This window comes from Ochotona curzoniae, unplaced genomic scaffold (assembly GCF_017591425.1).
Source record: "Ochotona curzoniae isolate NIBS_2020 unplaced genomic scaffold, NIBS_Ocur_1.0 scaffold_3890, whole genome shotgun sequence".
NCBI classification, from domain to species: domain Eukaryota; kingdom Metazoa; phylum Chordata; class Mammalia; order Lagomorpha; family Ochotonidae; genus Ochotona; species Ochotona curzoniae.
In genome coordinates, this window is record NW_024467115.1 from 30,223,652 (window position 1) to 30,240,667 (window position 17,016).

At 48.7% G+C, this 17,016-nt stretch overlaps 2 protein-coding genes across 5 annotated transcripts in view; one reads left to right on the forward strand and one right to left on the reverse strand.

Annotated features, from left to right (window-relative positions):
- Nucleotides 1-16,895, reverse strand: part of RMND1 (required for meiotic nuclear division 1 homolog) — a 37,517-nt gene extending 20,622 nt beyond the window's left edge. For 3 of the 4 annotated variants that reach the window (XM_040965235.1, XM_040965236.1, XM_040965238.1), the window contains exons 1-5: nucleotides 16,806-16,895; nucleotides 12,823-13,340; nucleotides 8,277-8,385; nucleotides 4,921-4,996; nucleotides 3,991-4,030 (exon numbers count right to left, since the gene is read on the reverse strand). In XM_040965235.1, the coding sequence (XP_040821169.1) occupies nucleotides 3,991-4,030; nucleotides 4,921-4,996; nucleotides 8,277-8,385; nucleotides 12,823-13,326 (729 nt within the window). In that variant the 5' untranslated portion in view covers nucleotides 13,327-13,340; nucleotides 16,806-16,895. The remainder of the gene's footprint in view (nucleotides 1-3,990; nucleotides 4,031-4,920; nucleotides 4,997-8,276; nucleotides 8,386-12,822; nucleotides 13,341-16,805) is intronic. The other variant, XM_040965237.1, reaches the window with a different exon arrangement.
- Nucleotides 5,909-6,214, forward strand: LOC121146238 (10 kDa heat shock protein, mitochondrial-like). Its single transcript, XM_040965645.1, has one exon. It carries the CDS (start codon nucleotides 5,909-5,911, stop codon nucleotides 6,212-6,214), a length of 306 nt encoding a protein of 101 aa, XP_040821579.1.
- Nucleotides 16,896-17,016: the final 121 nt, after the last annotated feature.

Below are 17,016 nucleotides of genomic sequence, written 5' to 3' on the forward strand. Positions count from 1 at the left end.
TACACATTAAATCTCATAGTTTATGAAATTCATGTGGGCATATATTTTCTCTTAGTAAAACTGGAACTGTATAAATTTACTGAATCTCATAGTTCACTAAAGGCCATCACACTTACAACATCTAATCAACACGGGGTGGAAAGTGGGCACCTCGCTCTGTTCTAAAATCCAGGCTGCCATGACTAGACCTGCTGTGTACGCTCCCAGAACTGGAGCGCGTGCACACACTGAGGCAGGCACTGGCCTGCACGTGTGAATCCTTTTACCACCAGCTTCCTCAACGGAGGAACTGAAACTGACTTAGAGACAGAGATCTTCATCTGCTGGTTCACTCCCCGCATGACCGACAGCCAGGGCATGGCCATGCTGAAGCCAGGAGCCAGGAACTCCAGTGGAGTCTCTCACACCGGCAGCAGAGCTGGGCCATCTTCTGGTGTGCTCTGGACACTCTAGAAGGAAGCTGCGTTACAAACAGACTAGCAGAGACTCAGTTCAGCACTCTGACATGGGAAGCCGATACTCTACTCGACAATGCAGCAAGATCCTATTTTCATGGCCTTGTCAGAGTACTTTTTAGGAACTGTCAGCTCAAAAGACAGGCATGCTTCTATCTGGTAAATTCTTGCATACTAATTTCCAAAACAGTTTTCCCAATTTTAAGAAGAAAATATTTATGATTGCATTTGTATTTTCACATATGTATTGGTTATTTCCTTTTTCCAAGGCCTCTTCCCCACTCCTCACCAAGTGGGGGTATATTTCCGCTTAGTAAAACTGGAACTGCATGAAGCATATTTTTAAATGATCTCTTATATAATATCAGTTATATTTTGTAATCTGCTCTTTGAATTTAACTATATCATTTGATAGACAGGTTCCTAGGAATATATATTTTCCACATGACTTTTCAAGTTGTAGTATATTTTAAACTTTCCTACAGTGCATGCTTTGATATTCATATTTTCTGCTATAACAAATAACACTTTGAAGAATGTTTAGGTGCATAATTATCATGAATAACTATGATTATTTTCTCTGGATAACTGAGTGTAAAACTGCTCATACAAGGCCAACTGGAAGGCAAGACTATGTCAGGCACTGGCCTTAAAACCTAATGGCATGTATGAGAACTGGGTCTGGGAGTGGATTAAGTGGAGGAACTTGGGAAACTCCCCTGGCGGATGATAGCTCCCGCTGGTGAACATGTGGTCCAGACCTGGGGGTCGTACAAGCTGGGCAAAGTAGCTCCAACAGCTGGGTAATGTGTCAATTGGTACTGGAACGGGGTGAACCGGGCTGGACTGAGCAAACCTTAGCCCACAGCCAAAATCTGAAATCAGGATGGAGCACAGGTCATGCCGAGCTCGGCTCTTGCTCCTACTGGTCTGCATGAGCCAGGGACGCTAAGCCACAGCATCTAACGCAAGGGCCGGGACAGGTGAGGGGCTGTGCCAAGCGGAGTCAGAGCAACCACGGGCATGCATGTGATCTATGGCTGGGAACAGGCCTGGTTGGGGAGCTAAGGGGACAACACTAGCTGGGTTGAGGTTCCCACCAAGGGACGCATGAGCTGGAATGGGGGCTGCGTTCTGATCAGGATATGGTTGCAGTCTCACTTAGCACAAGTGTGGACTGGGACTGGACACACCAGGCCGGGCCAGACTCCAACACCATCTGGTGTCTTGGAGAACCAGGGTAGATGTGAGATGGACTAGGCTAGGTCTCAGCCCCTACTGAGCCATGTGTGAGCCATATGTGGGTATGGACAAGCTGTGGCTGGGCTGAAACATCCAATAGTAAGAACCAGATTGGGTGGAAGGACAGGCAGGAAAAGCCACTGCTTCTGCTAGGACAGGAGGTGAACTGAGTAGGGCTGGCTCATTGACCCCCTGGTATGCTCAAAATCTGGCACTGGGAGAGGTTCTGATGGAGGAGCCTGGGCAACTCTTCTGGTAGGACACGGACAATGCAGGTAAGCACAAGAGGCATGAAAGGAAACAGCCCAGAACAGGCCATGGAAAGTTACCCACTGGCGCACATTTGGCATGGGTCAGGGGCAGACTAGGCTGAATCAGTTCACATCATCCACTGACAAATCCGAGCACCTGAACAGAGTGTGAGTCAAGCCGGGTTTGGTTGCCACAAAAAACTAGTGCACAATACGAAAAGCCAAGGTGAGGTTGCCTGTACCGGATGTGACCGCAGTGCCCAACAGCACACGTGAGAACCAGGAAGGAGGGGGCAGAGCTGGCAAGGGGGAATATGTGGGCCCTCCCCTGCTGGATGGCTACTCCCACTGGAGAGTATGAGCTGGGATGGGGGTGCAGACCAGACTAGGCCAGGACTAGAACACCTGTGTGCCTCATGTGGATTAGATCAGGGAAAAGCCAGGCTGGGCTGATTGTTCCCTACTGGTGCAAACAAAATCAGAGTGGGTGAGGGTTGTTTGGGCTTAGCTGCAGCATCAGCTGGCAGAAGCTGGCACTGGGGGCTAATTCTGTCAAGTTAGACAACAGAACTACCTAGAGTGTATAATCTGGGAGTGGGAGAGGCCTGGGAGGGAAATAGTGGGTTTAATATTTAATATTTAATCTTCTTGGGTTACTACTCCCACTAGAGGGCAAAAACTAGGACAGGGGCTGGGGTGGCTAGACAGAAGAGCATCCAACAACATCTGTGTGGGCTGAATAGTGGAGCTGGTTGGGTTGAACTAGGCTTCAATGCCCACTGACATGTATGAGAGCTGAATTGGATGTGGGTCAGACTGGACTAGTCCGCTGCACATACTGGCAAGCACGGGAACCAGGGTAGGGGGCGGGCCTGGTAGGGGTTATTGTGGGTCTCTGACTAGGCTGTCGCTCCCATTGGTTTATGTGAGGGCTGAGTGTGTGCTGGGAAGAACCAGGCTGGACTGCAGCACCCATTGGTTCTAGTGGAAGACTGGGCTGCAACCACCAGCAGCAACCAACCCAGCAACTGCAACCACCAGCTGATCGGGGTGATGGACTGTGCAGGGCCCTGTACTTGTTAGTACGCACAAGAATCTGGTCTGTGAACACCTCAGACAAGGTTTCTTTTGGGATCTCCCCAATCGAAATGCCAGACTCAGAACCCTAACCAAGAAAAGACAGAAAGACAGAACAAGTCAATCAACCACCTCACCCATGTGTTGGCAGTGAAAAACAGGGCAATGGAGACTGTGTCATGGACTATGTCAATCAGTGGATTCTTCAACGACCTCATCCTGCTTGGAGTGGCGGGACTGGCAGCGATTCATAACTGTTGAACTATGAAAACCACTTGAATAAGAATCTTGGATTATGCCCCACATCAGGGACCTGGTGTGGGTGACAGACTGGGTGTGGCTTCTCCCTTAATATCCCCCTTTACCTCAGATACATGAAGGAATCAATATGGAACTAATAGTCTTACCCACTTTCCTGTAGCCCTTGAACCTTTTTACCCTAAACAACTATGTAAAGATTGCGAAAAATATAAAAAATGGAAAAAGTTTATAAAAAACTGCTGAGTTAAATACAAAAAAAAACTGTAATACAGCTTATTACCACACTGCTTCTAGAAGGGTTGTACAAATACTAAACCAATCTTGATTTGGCTACTGAAGAAATTATTTTAAGGCTTAGAAAATGCGTTTTTTGCAAGTAACTCTGTATGCAGACATTTTTCATTTTTTATGTTATCACATGCAAATATACTTCCGTCCACTGAGAAGCCAGGGCGGCTCTGATTCTCCCTGAGTCAGCGTGTGCAGAAACTTACAAATAAGTCAGAAATGAAATGACAAAAATAAATAAGTTAAATAAGATACGTTTTGGAAGCTGAAATTGAGAATAAAGATTACATAATGGAGAGGGCAGATGTGGAGCGTAGTCCGTGATTTCCTCTCCAATGTCTTAAATTACTGAGGTTTGATTAGCAATTTGTGCTGTTCCAAGGCTTTTTATACTTCCACACTTCCCTTATACTTACAGTTTTGTCTTTCACATTCCAAAATACAGCAGCTCCTTCCCTGGTTGAAGAGAACAAGACAATCAATCAAGTAAAAGCTACACACATTCTCAGTGAGGCCATTCTTAGGTAATTTCTACAATGTTTTTAGAATTCCATTATTTAAAAGATTTGTTTATTGGAAAGGTAGATATACAGAGAGAAAGATCTTCCATCTACTGGCATCCTACAAGTGGCTGCGATGGCCAAAAGCTTCTTCTGGGTCTTCCACATGGGTGCAGGGTCCCAAAGTTTGGACTGTTCTCGACTGCTTTCCCAGGCCATAGGCAGGGAGCTGGATGGAAGTGAGGCAGCCAGTAACAGGAACCTACATGTATATGGGATCCTGGCACGTGCAAGGCAAGGACTTTAACTTCTAGGTTATTGTACTAGGCCCTAGAATGCCATTTTTTTAAAACAGAATTTACTTACTGATTTGACAAAATTGTCATATTTGACAATAGCACCTGATAAAGTAAGAGCCTCATCAAATTTCAAGGTGTACTTGTAGGTGAGTTGGTGCCAGTCTGTGGAGAGGGAAAATGGACTAAAACTTCAGCTGAGAAGCAAGAGAAAACGGCAAGGAAAAGACAGCAGGAGCTGTGGCACAGCCCAAGGTTAAGGGGACTAAGCACAGTGGAGGCAGGGATGTCCATGCCAACATGGCCATGAGAATGTGCAGATAAAAAGACCAACGAGGGAAGATCACTAGCTTCAAAAACTCTAAATGAGGATTTACCAGAGGATTCCTGACACTGAGGCGCTCTCCGAACCCACCAAGAATCAGATGCTGAAGCCAAAGCTCAAACACACCATGAAAGAGCCCTTGGCCACAAGGTGCACCTGCTCTGGGAGGCCAGCCCTGCCCCCCGCCTGAGCCAGCTGCCCACGGGGGCTTCTCGCCCGTCTCACCTGAAGAAGAACACCATTGCAGGGTCACCTTCCTTGGCGGCATTTCCCACACCCATCACCAAAATGTTTGCTGCATCTGTGGTTAAAAATCAATGAGTGAGAAACTGTGGTACAAGGTCTGAGTCACGAGGCAACACTTTTCTCAGTACTTACAATGTCATACATACCATGCTGTGCATGTAACTCAATGCTCCTCTTTGTACTCAAGTTCCTGATAGGCCTTCACACATTAAGCCAGAAGAGCACTAACAGTGACCTCATATCATTTGGAAAGAAACTATTTTCATACCAAATTTCTTTGCTATTGTTATTAGTGCTATTGAAAACCACTCATCCACACTCCTTTTGCTTCCGTAACCATCAGTCCAGCTACCAAGTGTTAGGTTCAACACAGATGAAGTTCAGGCATTAAACTTCTTACAAAATGGAATTATACAGATCTGAAGTATTAATAACCCCTTTTCAAATACCATTTTATTAATAACATAATTTTGATATTCACAAACTAATTGTGAATGAAAAAAACCAGGTTTATTTCTAAATGGGCACACAGTAATTATAGGTATCAGATGGGTATGATGTGACTTTTTTTTTAAAGATTTATTTTATTTGTATTACAAAGTCAGATATATAGAGAAGATATATAGAGAGGAAGTGACCCCAAGTGACCGCAACAGCCGGTGCTGTGTCCATCAGAAGCCAGAAACTAGGAACTTCCTCCAGGTCTCCCACATGGGTCCAGGGACCCAAGGCTTTGGGCCATCCTCGACTGCTTTCCTAGGCCACAGGCAGGGAGCTGGATGGGAAATGGGGCAGCCGGGATTAGAACTGGTATGAATGCGCGCTGCGGCGGCCGCCCCCTCGGGTGGGGCCAAGAAGGGGATGTGCGCCTGTGCACACGCCTGGCCTTTTCACGCACCCCGAGAGGTCGGCCTGTGGGGCGTCTCTCTCCTTGCGGTGGTGCACAAGGGGAGCGGGAGCTGTGGCCATGGCGGGACAAGCATTTAGGAAGTCTCTGCCTCTCTTTGACTGGGTGCTGGTGGAAAGGAGTGCTGCGGAAACCGTCACCAAAGGAGGCATCATGCTCCTGGAGAAGTCTCAAGGGAAAGTGTTGCAGGCGACAGTAGTGGCTGTGGGGTCGGGCTCTAAAGGAAAGGGTGGACAGAGTCAGCCAGTTAGTGTGAAAGTTGGAGATAAAGTTCTTCCAGAATATGGAGGCACCAAAGTAGTTCTAGATGACAAGGATCATTTTCTATTTAGAGATGGTGACATTCTTGGAAAATATACACATTGAAATCTATTGAAATGGCATCACGTGAAGCTGCCCATTCCAGTGATGTTCTGAAATCTTTCATCATGTAAATAATTTCCATGTCTCTTTTATAATAAACTAATGCTAATGACAAAAAAAAAAAAAGAGAGAGAACTGGTGCCTATATGGGATCCCAGCACGTTCAAGGTGAGGACTTTAGCCGGTAGGCCACTGTGCCGGGCCCAGCATGTGACAATTTAACACACGTACACAGTAACGATCAGGCCGGAGGAACCGGCATATCTACCGTCCCACGCATCTATCATTGCTTCATGTTGTCGACATTCAAATCTTCACGCCCAGCTACTTCCCCCTGCAGCTTCGCACCTGTTAACCATCCCCTTCCATCCTTCTTCCCTGCACTCTTCCCGGCCTCTGACCAATTTTAAATTCTATAAAGTGTGGCCCAATAGAAAATACACAGCACTAAAAGGTATTGATCATTTCGAAACATACCCACTTTCAAAGTTAGTTATGAAAACTGTCACTATAGTCATCCATATTTTTAAAATTCTTATTTTCAAATACTAAATATTATTAAACAGGCTGACATGCAAGCATTCATCAAGAGTAGTTGCTTTGGGGCCTGGCACAGTGGCCTAGTGGCTAAAGTTCTCTCCTTGAACATGCCAGGATCCCATGTGGGCGCCAGTTCTAATCCTGGCTATCCCGCTTCCCATCCAGCTCCCTGCTTGTGGCCTGGGAAAGCAGTAGAGGTGGGTCCAAAGCTTTGGGACCCTGCACCCGAGTAGGAGACCCAGAAGAAGCTCCTGGCTCCTGGCTTCAAATTGGCTCAGCTCTGGCTGTTGCAGCCGCTTGGGGAGTGAACCATCAGACGGAAGATCTTCCTCTGTCTCTCCTCTCTGTATATCTGCCTTTCCAATAAAAATAGATAAATCTTTTAAAAACAAAGTAGTTGCTTTGTATATTAAAGTGGTAATATTTGCTATACACATATATCCTACAATGTAAATTATGCTAATAGATACAATATCAGCTTATAAAACATCACATGCAATTTCTTACTGTAAACTAGGGTCTTTAAAATTTCAAACTGTTGGGAGAGGCCGGGGAGTGGGTGTTTCAGACAGCACCGTCTTCTGGGTTAGCTCTAACTTCCTGAGACTGCCCATGTGCAGGACCAGGGTCCCATCCATGGCCAAAGGCACACAAATGCCAACTGAAGACATCGAAGGCGTGGCAAGCCCAGTCTGCAGAGCACATGTCATGCTGCCAGCAGCTTTGGGCTCCACCAGGGACGCACCTGGGCAAGCTTTCAGCTTGGGGGCTCTAGACATTGCTGGCTTTGGGAGCCTGCTGCACTTCTTTGTCACCGAATGGCACAGAGCACCTGTCCAAATCACCAGGGCTAGGAAGAGCAAGGCAGCATGAGCGCTCACCGCTTCCGCACAGGACAGGTGTCGCTTCGCATCCGTCTCGGGAGCAGGCAGGTTTCCCACGCACTACCTTTGCTACAGTGGGCCAAGTTAATCAACTCTGCGGCCTCTGGGATAGCCTGAGTTCACTATAAAATTTTCTTCCATCAAAATGGCCTCAGCTACTTTTTTTTTTTTAAATGGAAAATATCCTATTTTCTCAAGAATCCTTCAGTCTAAGTTAAAAATCCTCAAAAGATTTCTTCTTAAATCCATTTTGTTTAACTTCTTACTTTTGCAATTTTGGTAATTTTAAAGTATTTGACTGAGGTCTTTTTAAGGCTCTTCCCATTTCTACCAATTTTCGGGTTTTGTAATACGAAAGTAACTTTTTGATTTGACAGGAAGTAAGTGGCTTTTGATCACTTCTTGGAAGACAGATCTTATAAATGAAGCTTTATAAAACACACTAATTTCAATTTTTGTAATTTCAATTTAATTTCTTATTTTTATGTGTTACTCATATAAGAGATTCAATACTGCTTTAATGATACAATCCTGCTAAGAGAAAGCAAAAGGCAAGCAAATGTATACTTTAGACAATCTCGTAGGAGAATGGCTTTCCAATGCATTTTAACATACTTGGCCCCAGGAGCAAGCAGAAGTACCTCTAGGTAAGTTCGTGACTTCAACGTATCCGTGGGAGGTGAGCTCCTGGGCCAGACTTCCCAGATGATACTTGTCAGCTGTGGCAAAGGCTGTGCAGTGCATCAGGTCCTGTCGTGGAGAGAGATCGCGGGTCACCAAGAGGTGTCCCCCACACCCGGGACTGTGGCTGTGTCACCCTGCACGACTCCAGCTGTCTTGATACACCTCCAAGGTTCACATGAGGGATGTGATGATGATGGAGAGACAGAGGGGAGAGCAGGACAAACTTGAACTCACTCTACCAAACATCTTATCCCTGCAAGCCAAAGAAGGTGAACTAAGAGAAATGGCCACGTCACACGACGAAGCTCCAAAAAATGCATGCAATGAGAAAACAATACATGGATTTGAAGGCGTGTTTGCACGAGGCTAAGCATGGTTTAACTCTGTTTTCCCACTAACTTTCTGAAGTGCTCGCATCCGGGGGCCAGGATGGAGGTACTGAGGGGCTCTGGAACCCCGAGCTTCCGCAACTGTCTTTCACAGCAGCGTCAGTATCTGAGGTCATTGTGCAGTGTGTCTCCAGCCTTGCACAAGCTGAGACGCCTTTAGCTCTCCAAGGGGGTCACAGTCTCTTTCCTCAGGTCAACATAAAGCCAGGCTGTGCTCGGTGGGAGCTGACGGGTTCACTCCTGCAAGGCCACCCTGCAGTGTATGAGGGTGGGGGTCAGAGCCACTTCCGGGACTGCTGCAGCTGCAGCCCTCCAACTGAGCTCAAGTGGGAGGATTAAGAAGGTCAAGCGCAGGTTTAGCGAAGCTATTTTCCCCTAACTGTACTGAAAGTGACGGGGTCTGTGTCTGCAGGATCAGAGCTGAAAACTGGTAGCTCTGAGCTACATCTGACACCAGAGTTGACTTACACAGCATCTATACAGTCTGAATGAACTGTCAACAGTAGATGCAGACTCAGCTCACAAAATCTGGATTCCCACCATCTCTGGACCCAGTGGCAGATGTGGCAATCAGACTTTAAGGTCTCAGCCCAGACAGGCCTTCCTCCCCACTCACCACGTTACTGGCTGTGTCCACGTGTGCTATAGTACACACAATTCTGGTCCCCTAAGGACGGGCAAGGCAAATTACTTAGTTGCTATCTTTAGGAGAAAAAGCATTCTAAGCATGTGTTCATACACCCAAACAGATAACAAGTAAATTTGTTTTCATGCAACCATTCTAAAAGTCTCTGTCCTACTTATTGAGCTCTGTCACCTTAACACCTTCTCTTAGTATCTGATTCATTTGGCTCACCCGGCACCCACTCTCCTGTCTTCCTTCAACTTCTCAGATCTGCACTTAGCTTGCGGGCTCATTTTGATTATAAATAATTCACAAGTTTTCTTTTTTCCAATCCTAACCATTATCTCTTTCTCTTTTAAAAAAGATTTATTTTTATTGTAAAGTCAGATATTCAGAGAGGAGGAGAGACAGAAAGGGAGATCTTCCATCTGTTGATTCACTCCCCAAGTGGCTGCAACAGCCAGAGCTGAGCCCATCTGAAGCCAGGAGCCTGGAGCCTCTCCCAGGTCTCCCAAGTGCATGCAGGGTCCCAAGGTTTTTGGCCATCCTCAACTGCTTTCCCAGGCCACAAGCAGGGAGCTGGATGGGAAGCAGGGCCGCCGGGATTAGAACTGGTGCCCATATGGGATCCCAGTGCATACAAGGCGAGGACTTCAGCTGCTAGGCTACCTTGGGACAATTCACAAGTTTTAATATTTGGCTTTCTGGGCATCTGGTTTCCTTGGTTGTGAAATTTCAAGCTTTTATTTAACCTTAACAATAGAGGGAAAGGGAACCCAAGGATGTCTTTCCTTTGCACTTCTTCCCCCATGAACTAAGGGGGCATTGGCTGCTACTCTGAAAAGCTTTCATTTTCAGAAACACCTTTTTTTCCCCCTCCTGGTTCTTATAAGGAATTCATATTTGGCACTAACTGCTTATATATGTAAGACAAATCTCAGGGTTCAGGAAGGAGAGCAGCAACAAGCTGATCTAAAATAGTTACAGAATTTAAGGCCTTCATTTAGGATTTACAGTTTCAAAAAAGGAAAGCAACCTAAACCACTGTTTTGTTTTTCCAGTAGAGAAGACAAAGCACCAGCAGAGGGGGCCGTGGATCCACGTCAGATTCTTCTCTCAGTAATACTGCAGGTTCCACTCCGTGCTGCTACACCCACGGGACAAAACAGGAAGTTCATGTTTGGTTTTTGTCCATAGTTCCTGGCACCGAGTCATTCTTGAGTACAAACCACATCTTTTTTTCAAACGAGGTGACTCCTGGTGGGCTGTGGGACAACAGCAGAATGGGGGCCACTCACCAGGAACACCAGCCCGTGATGAGAGGCCCGGAGCTGTCAGTCTCCTGTCCATCACTGCAGGAGGGAGAAGGGCCCGACCGACTCCACAAGCGACCAGGTCGATGTGATGACAGCACCCGATGGGGGTCTGGCCCAGACTGGAGGACACGTCTTTGTGCAGAGTGTGGGGGCAAACCCGATCCCCTAGGAACATGGGCTCCCGGGCCAGGGCACTTCTGGACTGTGCCCAACACATCTCTGCATCTGGTAACTCATCTGTATGCCTTATTGCATATGAGATGTCACAATGCATCCCATATGAACACTGGTTCGTGTCCCAGTGGCTCCACTTCTGATCCTACTTGCTGTTACGACCTGGAAGACACCAGAGGATAACACAGTCCTGGAGGCCCTGCACCCACACGGCAGGTTCAGAAAGAAGTTCCTGGCTCCTGGTTTCGGAACGACTCAGCACCAGTCATTGTGGCAACCTGGGGAGTCAATCAGCAGATACAAGATGCCTCTCTCTTTCTCTGCAATTCTGCCTTTCCAATAAAAAAAAAGAAATCTTTAAAAACAGTCCTCGCTTTGCATGCGCTGGGATCTCAGATGGGTGCTGGTTCATGTCCAGGCGGCCCTGCTTCCCATCCAGCTCCCTGCTTGTGGCCTGAGAAAGCAGTTGAGGACGGCCCAAAGCCTTGGGATCCCGCACCCGTGTGGAAGACCCAGAAGAGGTTCCTGGCTTCAGATCAGCTCAGCTCTGGCCGCAGCAGCCAGTTGGAGAGTGAATCAGCCCTGGGAATGATACAGCCCTTCTCTGTAAATCTCGCTTTCCAATAAAAATAAATAAACAAATTTTAAAAAGAAAATGGTAAAGTCAGACATGCTCGGGTCTGCTTGTCAGACCACACTCGAGGGAAGCTACCCCACCAGCTTTCTCCGCAGGCTGTTGTAGACACTGACGCTCCAGTTTCTAACACTGCTGACTGCTGACATCAAAGACCCCAGTGCCTCTTTCGCAATCCTGCCAAGTGATAAGCATTCAATAGCTACCGGGCACAGCTGCAGGCATTCTGCAGGCTACAGAGGGCAACAACATCTCGATCCTGACCCTTACACAGCTCATTTTTCAGAAGGGAAATTCAAATAGTAGCTAAAAATTACCCAACATCTCTTGCTGGTGAATAAAAATTATCCTCTTGCAGCTTCAGGGATGCAAACACAAAACCCCCGTTTCTGCTTTTTGATTGCATCTTACCAAGTGAGCTCGCACTCCATGCACAGTGAGCAGCTAACAACACCTGCCTGTCACCACAGCTACAACTGCTTATTTTGAAGAAAAATAACTATATTTTTTTTACGTATTTTGTTGCTTACATTTTGCCATTATGTGTTTCAGTAATTCTATTTTTTTTAAAGATTTACTTATTTTTATTGGAAAGTGAGGTATATGGAGAGGAGGAGAGACAGAAAGATCCATCTGATGGTTCACTCCCCAAGTGGCTGCAACAGCCAGAGCTGAGCTGATCCGAAGCCAGGAGCCAAGAGCCTCTTTTGGGATCTCCCATGTGAGTTCAAGGTCCCAAGGCTTTGGGCCGTCCTCCACTGCCTTCCCAGGCCACAAGCAGGGAGCTGGATGGGAAGAAGAGCCGCCAGGATCAGAACTGACACTCATGGGATTCCGGCGTGTGCAAGGCGAGGACTTCAGCTGCTAGGCTGCTGCGCTGGCCCTCAGAAATTCTTTTAGGATTTATTGTAAGGCAGAGCATCAGATGGAGACAGAGAAGGAAATAGTGACTGATCTGCCAATCATTGGTTCCCTCTCCAAACGGCTGCAACAGCTCGGGCTGGATCATGCTGAAAGCAGAAGTCAGGAATTCCATCTGGGTTCCCCACCAGTGTGGGAGATCCAAGCAACGTGGACCATCATCCACCACCTTCCAGGGTCACTGGTGGGAAGCTGGATCAGAAGCAGAGCAGCTAGTACGGGACCACAAGCAGCACCTTAACCCACAGTGCCACAGCAGCCCCTTGTCAATTCTTAGAAACTACAACTAGGATTCCTTTTGGATATGTCGGCACTGAAAGACCTTGCTAACAGCCACTCTGAGCCGGCTGCGAGCTCTGCGCTTTCCTACGCGGGCACTGAGGCCATCACGCAGTGCCTACTAGTTGGCACAGGGAACGACAATGCCATACACACCAGCCTCACCTCACTCACGGACAGCACCGGAAGGTTGGTCCTGGACGGCTGCCTGGTCCTGGAGGGTTTCAGTGGCCTCTTGATTTCCGGAAAGTCTTGTTTGGGGACAAAGGTCTCGGCTGAGGCAGATGAATAACGCCTGCTTAATATTTTTATAAACCACTTCGAACCCAAGAGGTTCGGCTTGTGGGTCACTCTCCTGTGAGTTCCCAGCGACTTCCTGGGTGGAAGGGGCACTGGTTCACCCCAGCACTGCACGGCACTGAGTGGAGACGGCAGGCTTGTGCTTGTGATTTTCCCATTCATTCCCAGGGCTAGAGACTTTCTCAAACCATCCGCTGCTGCACCAGGAGGGAACAGATCCAAGCTGTGACGTATGGTCCGGATGCTGCATGTCGTAGTTTCAAATCCCTTAGGTGGATTTAACGTCCGCCCAATCAGTCTGTAGCTCTGCTGTGTTTTAGGTAATATTCTGTGAGGTCTGGCCAGGACTTGGAGAAGCCTGGCTGGCATCACCACATTCCGAGCTGGAAGAAAAACAACTCTAAGTTTGAAGAGTGTCTTCTTGTTGCTTTTAGTTTTTCTTTATGTGACCAGCAGACAGAGACACACAAAGAGCTCTCCCATTCACGGGGTTACCCCCACACAGGGGGGCAGGAGCCATCACCCACAGCCTGCAGGTGCACACAACCAGACAGCCGCCATGGAAACAGAGCTGGGATTTGAGTCACTCTGCTAGGGCATGCGGGTGCTGCAGCCGCATCCCAGCGGCGGCACCTAACACCAGCCTTTCAGGCGTCTTCTCCAGGTAACAGACATGCTTCTACCCGAGTCCAGGTGCTCCTGCTCCCCTCGAGGGAGACCTGGGACAGGGCTTGGGGCTCCAGGCTTTGGTCCAGCACAGCCCTGGCTACTGCAGCCATTGAGAGTTCACCAGTAGATGGAAGTGCTCCCTCTGTCACTGCAGTTTTCAAATAAATACACTTAAAAAAAAAAAAGGTAAAGGACAAACATGAATCATAATAAATTTAAGAGGTAGAACATGCTGCTTTTACAGTAACTTTGGAAGCAGATTTTCTGGGCTAGATTTAGTTCAACTGGTTCTTGTTTACCTGTAGTCAGTACTGCGCCATGACAATTGAACTGTGTGTGTGTGTGTGTATGTGTGTGTGTGTGTCTTAAGCTTTATTTCACTGATGTGAAAAGCAGAATAATGGAGCGAGAGAGAGTGTGAATGTAACACAGAAAGTTGGGATCATCCATCCTCGGTTAACTTTCCAAATGGCTGCAACGGCCAGGGCTGTGACAGCCAGGAGCCAGGACCATCTTCTGGGTTCCCCCATTGGGGGCAGGAGGCCAAACATTTATAGTAGCGTCTTAAGCCACTTTGCCAAGTGCATTAGCAGTGCGCGAGACTGAAAACGGAGCACACGGGCATTGCAGGCAGTGCTGCAGGACACACGGGCTCAGAGCCAGTGCAGAACAGTGAGGGGCTGCTGGCGCTGCGAGCACAGCAAGCCGGGAAGCACAGGGGCACGCCCCGTCCCAGACCTAGAAGGAGTTTCTGCCCCGTTTGCAGCCCGGTTTCCCGACCTGACTGTTGAGGGTTGAACCAGAGAAGAGAAGAGCTCTCTCTCTGCCTTTCCAATAACAAACCTTTTTAAAAGTGTTTGGAAATTCATGTACAGACCTGGATTTCCCCATTCTCTCTGAGAAAACTGTCTCCTGACGCAGGCGACCGCCTTAACACCGCTACAGGAAGCACCACTGCAAAGGATGTAAAAGCTATAGGACAAAAAATGTACCTTCTCTTTGCTCGGAAAGACACAGGGGTAACATTGAAGATGTTGAACACATACACAAAAATTTAGGCTTTGCTAAAAATAAACAAACACAACGGTTTGGGTCTAGCACAATAGCCTAGTTGCTAAAATCCTCACCTTGCACCCATCAGCATCCCATATGGGCACCAGTTTGTGTCCCTGCTTGTGGCCATTAGGACAGGCCAAAGCTCTGGGACCCTGCACCTGTGTGGGAGACCTGGAAGAAGCTCCTGGCTCTTAGCTTCGATCGGCTCAGCCTGGGCCATTGCAACCACTTGGGGGAGTGAACCAGCAGATGGAAGATCTTTATCTGTCTCCTCTCTCTGTACAGCTGCCTTACCAATAACAATAAATTTCAAAAAAAAAAAATGCATCTCAGGAAAGTGAAAATTAAACTGTCTAAATGAAACTTCGTGGTCAACTCTTGATGGTGGGTCTCCGGCCATCCTGTGCTGGGTGGGCCTGCTTCCCCGTTCCAGGACCGACCACTCACTGCCCCGGCACACATTACACAGCACCACGCGACGTGCGACTGCTCCAAAAACTGAGACAGTATAGAAAGAGATGACCTCAATCGCTTTTCACATTGGTTACTGGTCAAAATAATATAGAGTGGATTTGGATATAGGAGGTTAAAATAAATTTCACCTATCTTTTGTCAGTGTAGCTGCTAAAAAGTTTAATAATTGCTTTTCAAAGTTTATTTAAGGAGAGCAAGCAAGCACACAAGCATCCACTGGCCCATTGCTCAAGAGCCTATGACAGACAGGGCTGGGCTAGAGGTCAGGCACCGAGCCCACATCTCCCACAGCAGTGGGAGGAACTCAGCCCGGGAGACCCCCTCTGCCGCCCTGGTCTGCGCGGAGCCAGTCGGGAATGGGATGTGGGCCGAGAGGAGGGACGAGGCAGTCTGAAGTGCTAAACGCGCACTCTTGCCTGCGCCCCAAGCCACACCATCTGCTCTCAACACCATCTCCCATCTTCCCAGCTCGCCCCTGTTACCCAATGCCACCAATTCTTCAGCCCCCACAGGGACTCTTTTTTTTTTTTAAGATCTATTTATTTTCAAAGGAAAGGCAGATATACAGAGAGGAAGCTCTTCTGTCCATTGATTCATTCCCCAAGTGACCACAACAGCTGGAGCTGAGCCAATCCAGAGCCAGGAGCCAGGAACTTCTTCCAGGTCTCCCACACAGGTGCAGGGTCCCAAGGCTTTGGACTGGCCTTGACTGCTTTTCCAGGCCAAGCAGCGAACTGGATGGGAAGTGGGGCTGCTGGGATTACAACCAGCGCCCATATGGGATTCTGGCGCTTTCAAGGTGAGGGCTTTAGCTCCTAGGCTATCGGGCTGGGCCCCCCCAACAGGGACTGTTTACCTCAGTGGCCCAGCCATCTTTTAATTCTTTCTCCATCCCAACGACTTCGGGTCTTCCACACTCCATTTATGCTCATGTTCCACTGCCATCTCTCCCTCCCTTTACACCTGCAATCCCTTACAGCCTTGTCTTTCCCACACACTCAGGAAACGTCACGTTCGCACCTGCACACCTGCCGCCAACCATGGCGGGTACCCACAGCTCACTCCGTGGGGCCTCTGACCCGCATGCCAACCTCACTGAGCTCTTCTCCCAGGGACCCACCTGGCTGTGCCCTCCCATGGCTACAGGCTCCTGAGTGAAGCCCAAACCCGGCCGCTTCATTCGGCACGTGCCATAGAGCACCCCTCTATAGTTGCCCATTGGACTCACACCACCTGCCTACTTCACTTCTGGCTCTTTTAAGCAGCATGAACTGGGCTCTCATCACATGCCAGCCATGGCGTCAGCTCGCCGATAACACAGCTGAAAAGGACAAAAAGTGCCCATTTTTGGAACTCTGTATTATAGCCATTCCGTTCTTAGGTAAGCTTCAGCTTTGGGGGAGCAATAATCCCCACGAGGAAGACGGTCACAGCTGGGGTACCTTGCCACGGGGCCATCAGGGGCCACTGGCTGAGCGCACCGTGTCCCCAGCCGGGCCGACCAAAGCTCACTCAGGGCAAGAGACAGAGCGTGCCCGCGGTCCTGGTGACACCTGTGGGGCAGAGGGCAGGGGCGCGGGGGACGGCAGCGCGCTGCTGCAGCTTGCACCTGCGGCCACACAGGCCGCTAGGGAAGGCAGTGCACTAACCTCTCCGCCGGAAAGCAAGAAGCAAGCGCCGCGGCGGAGAATCCCGCGGGTGGCCAGCGGAGGAACCCGGGCAGGGCACAACCCCCGCCCCGGTCCCACGGAACGCCTCCCGGGGCCGCACGCGGCGCAGGCGCACAGAGCTCCAGGCCCCGCGGCGCGCTGGGGCCGCGGCCACGTGACCGCCGGACCACGTGACCCGGCGGCGCCGGCC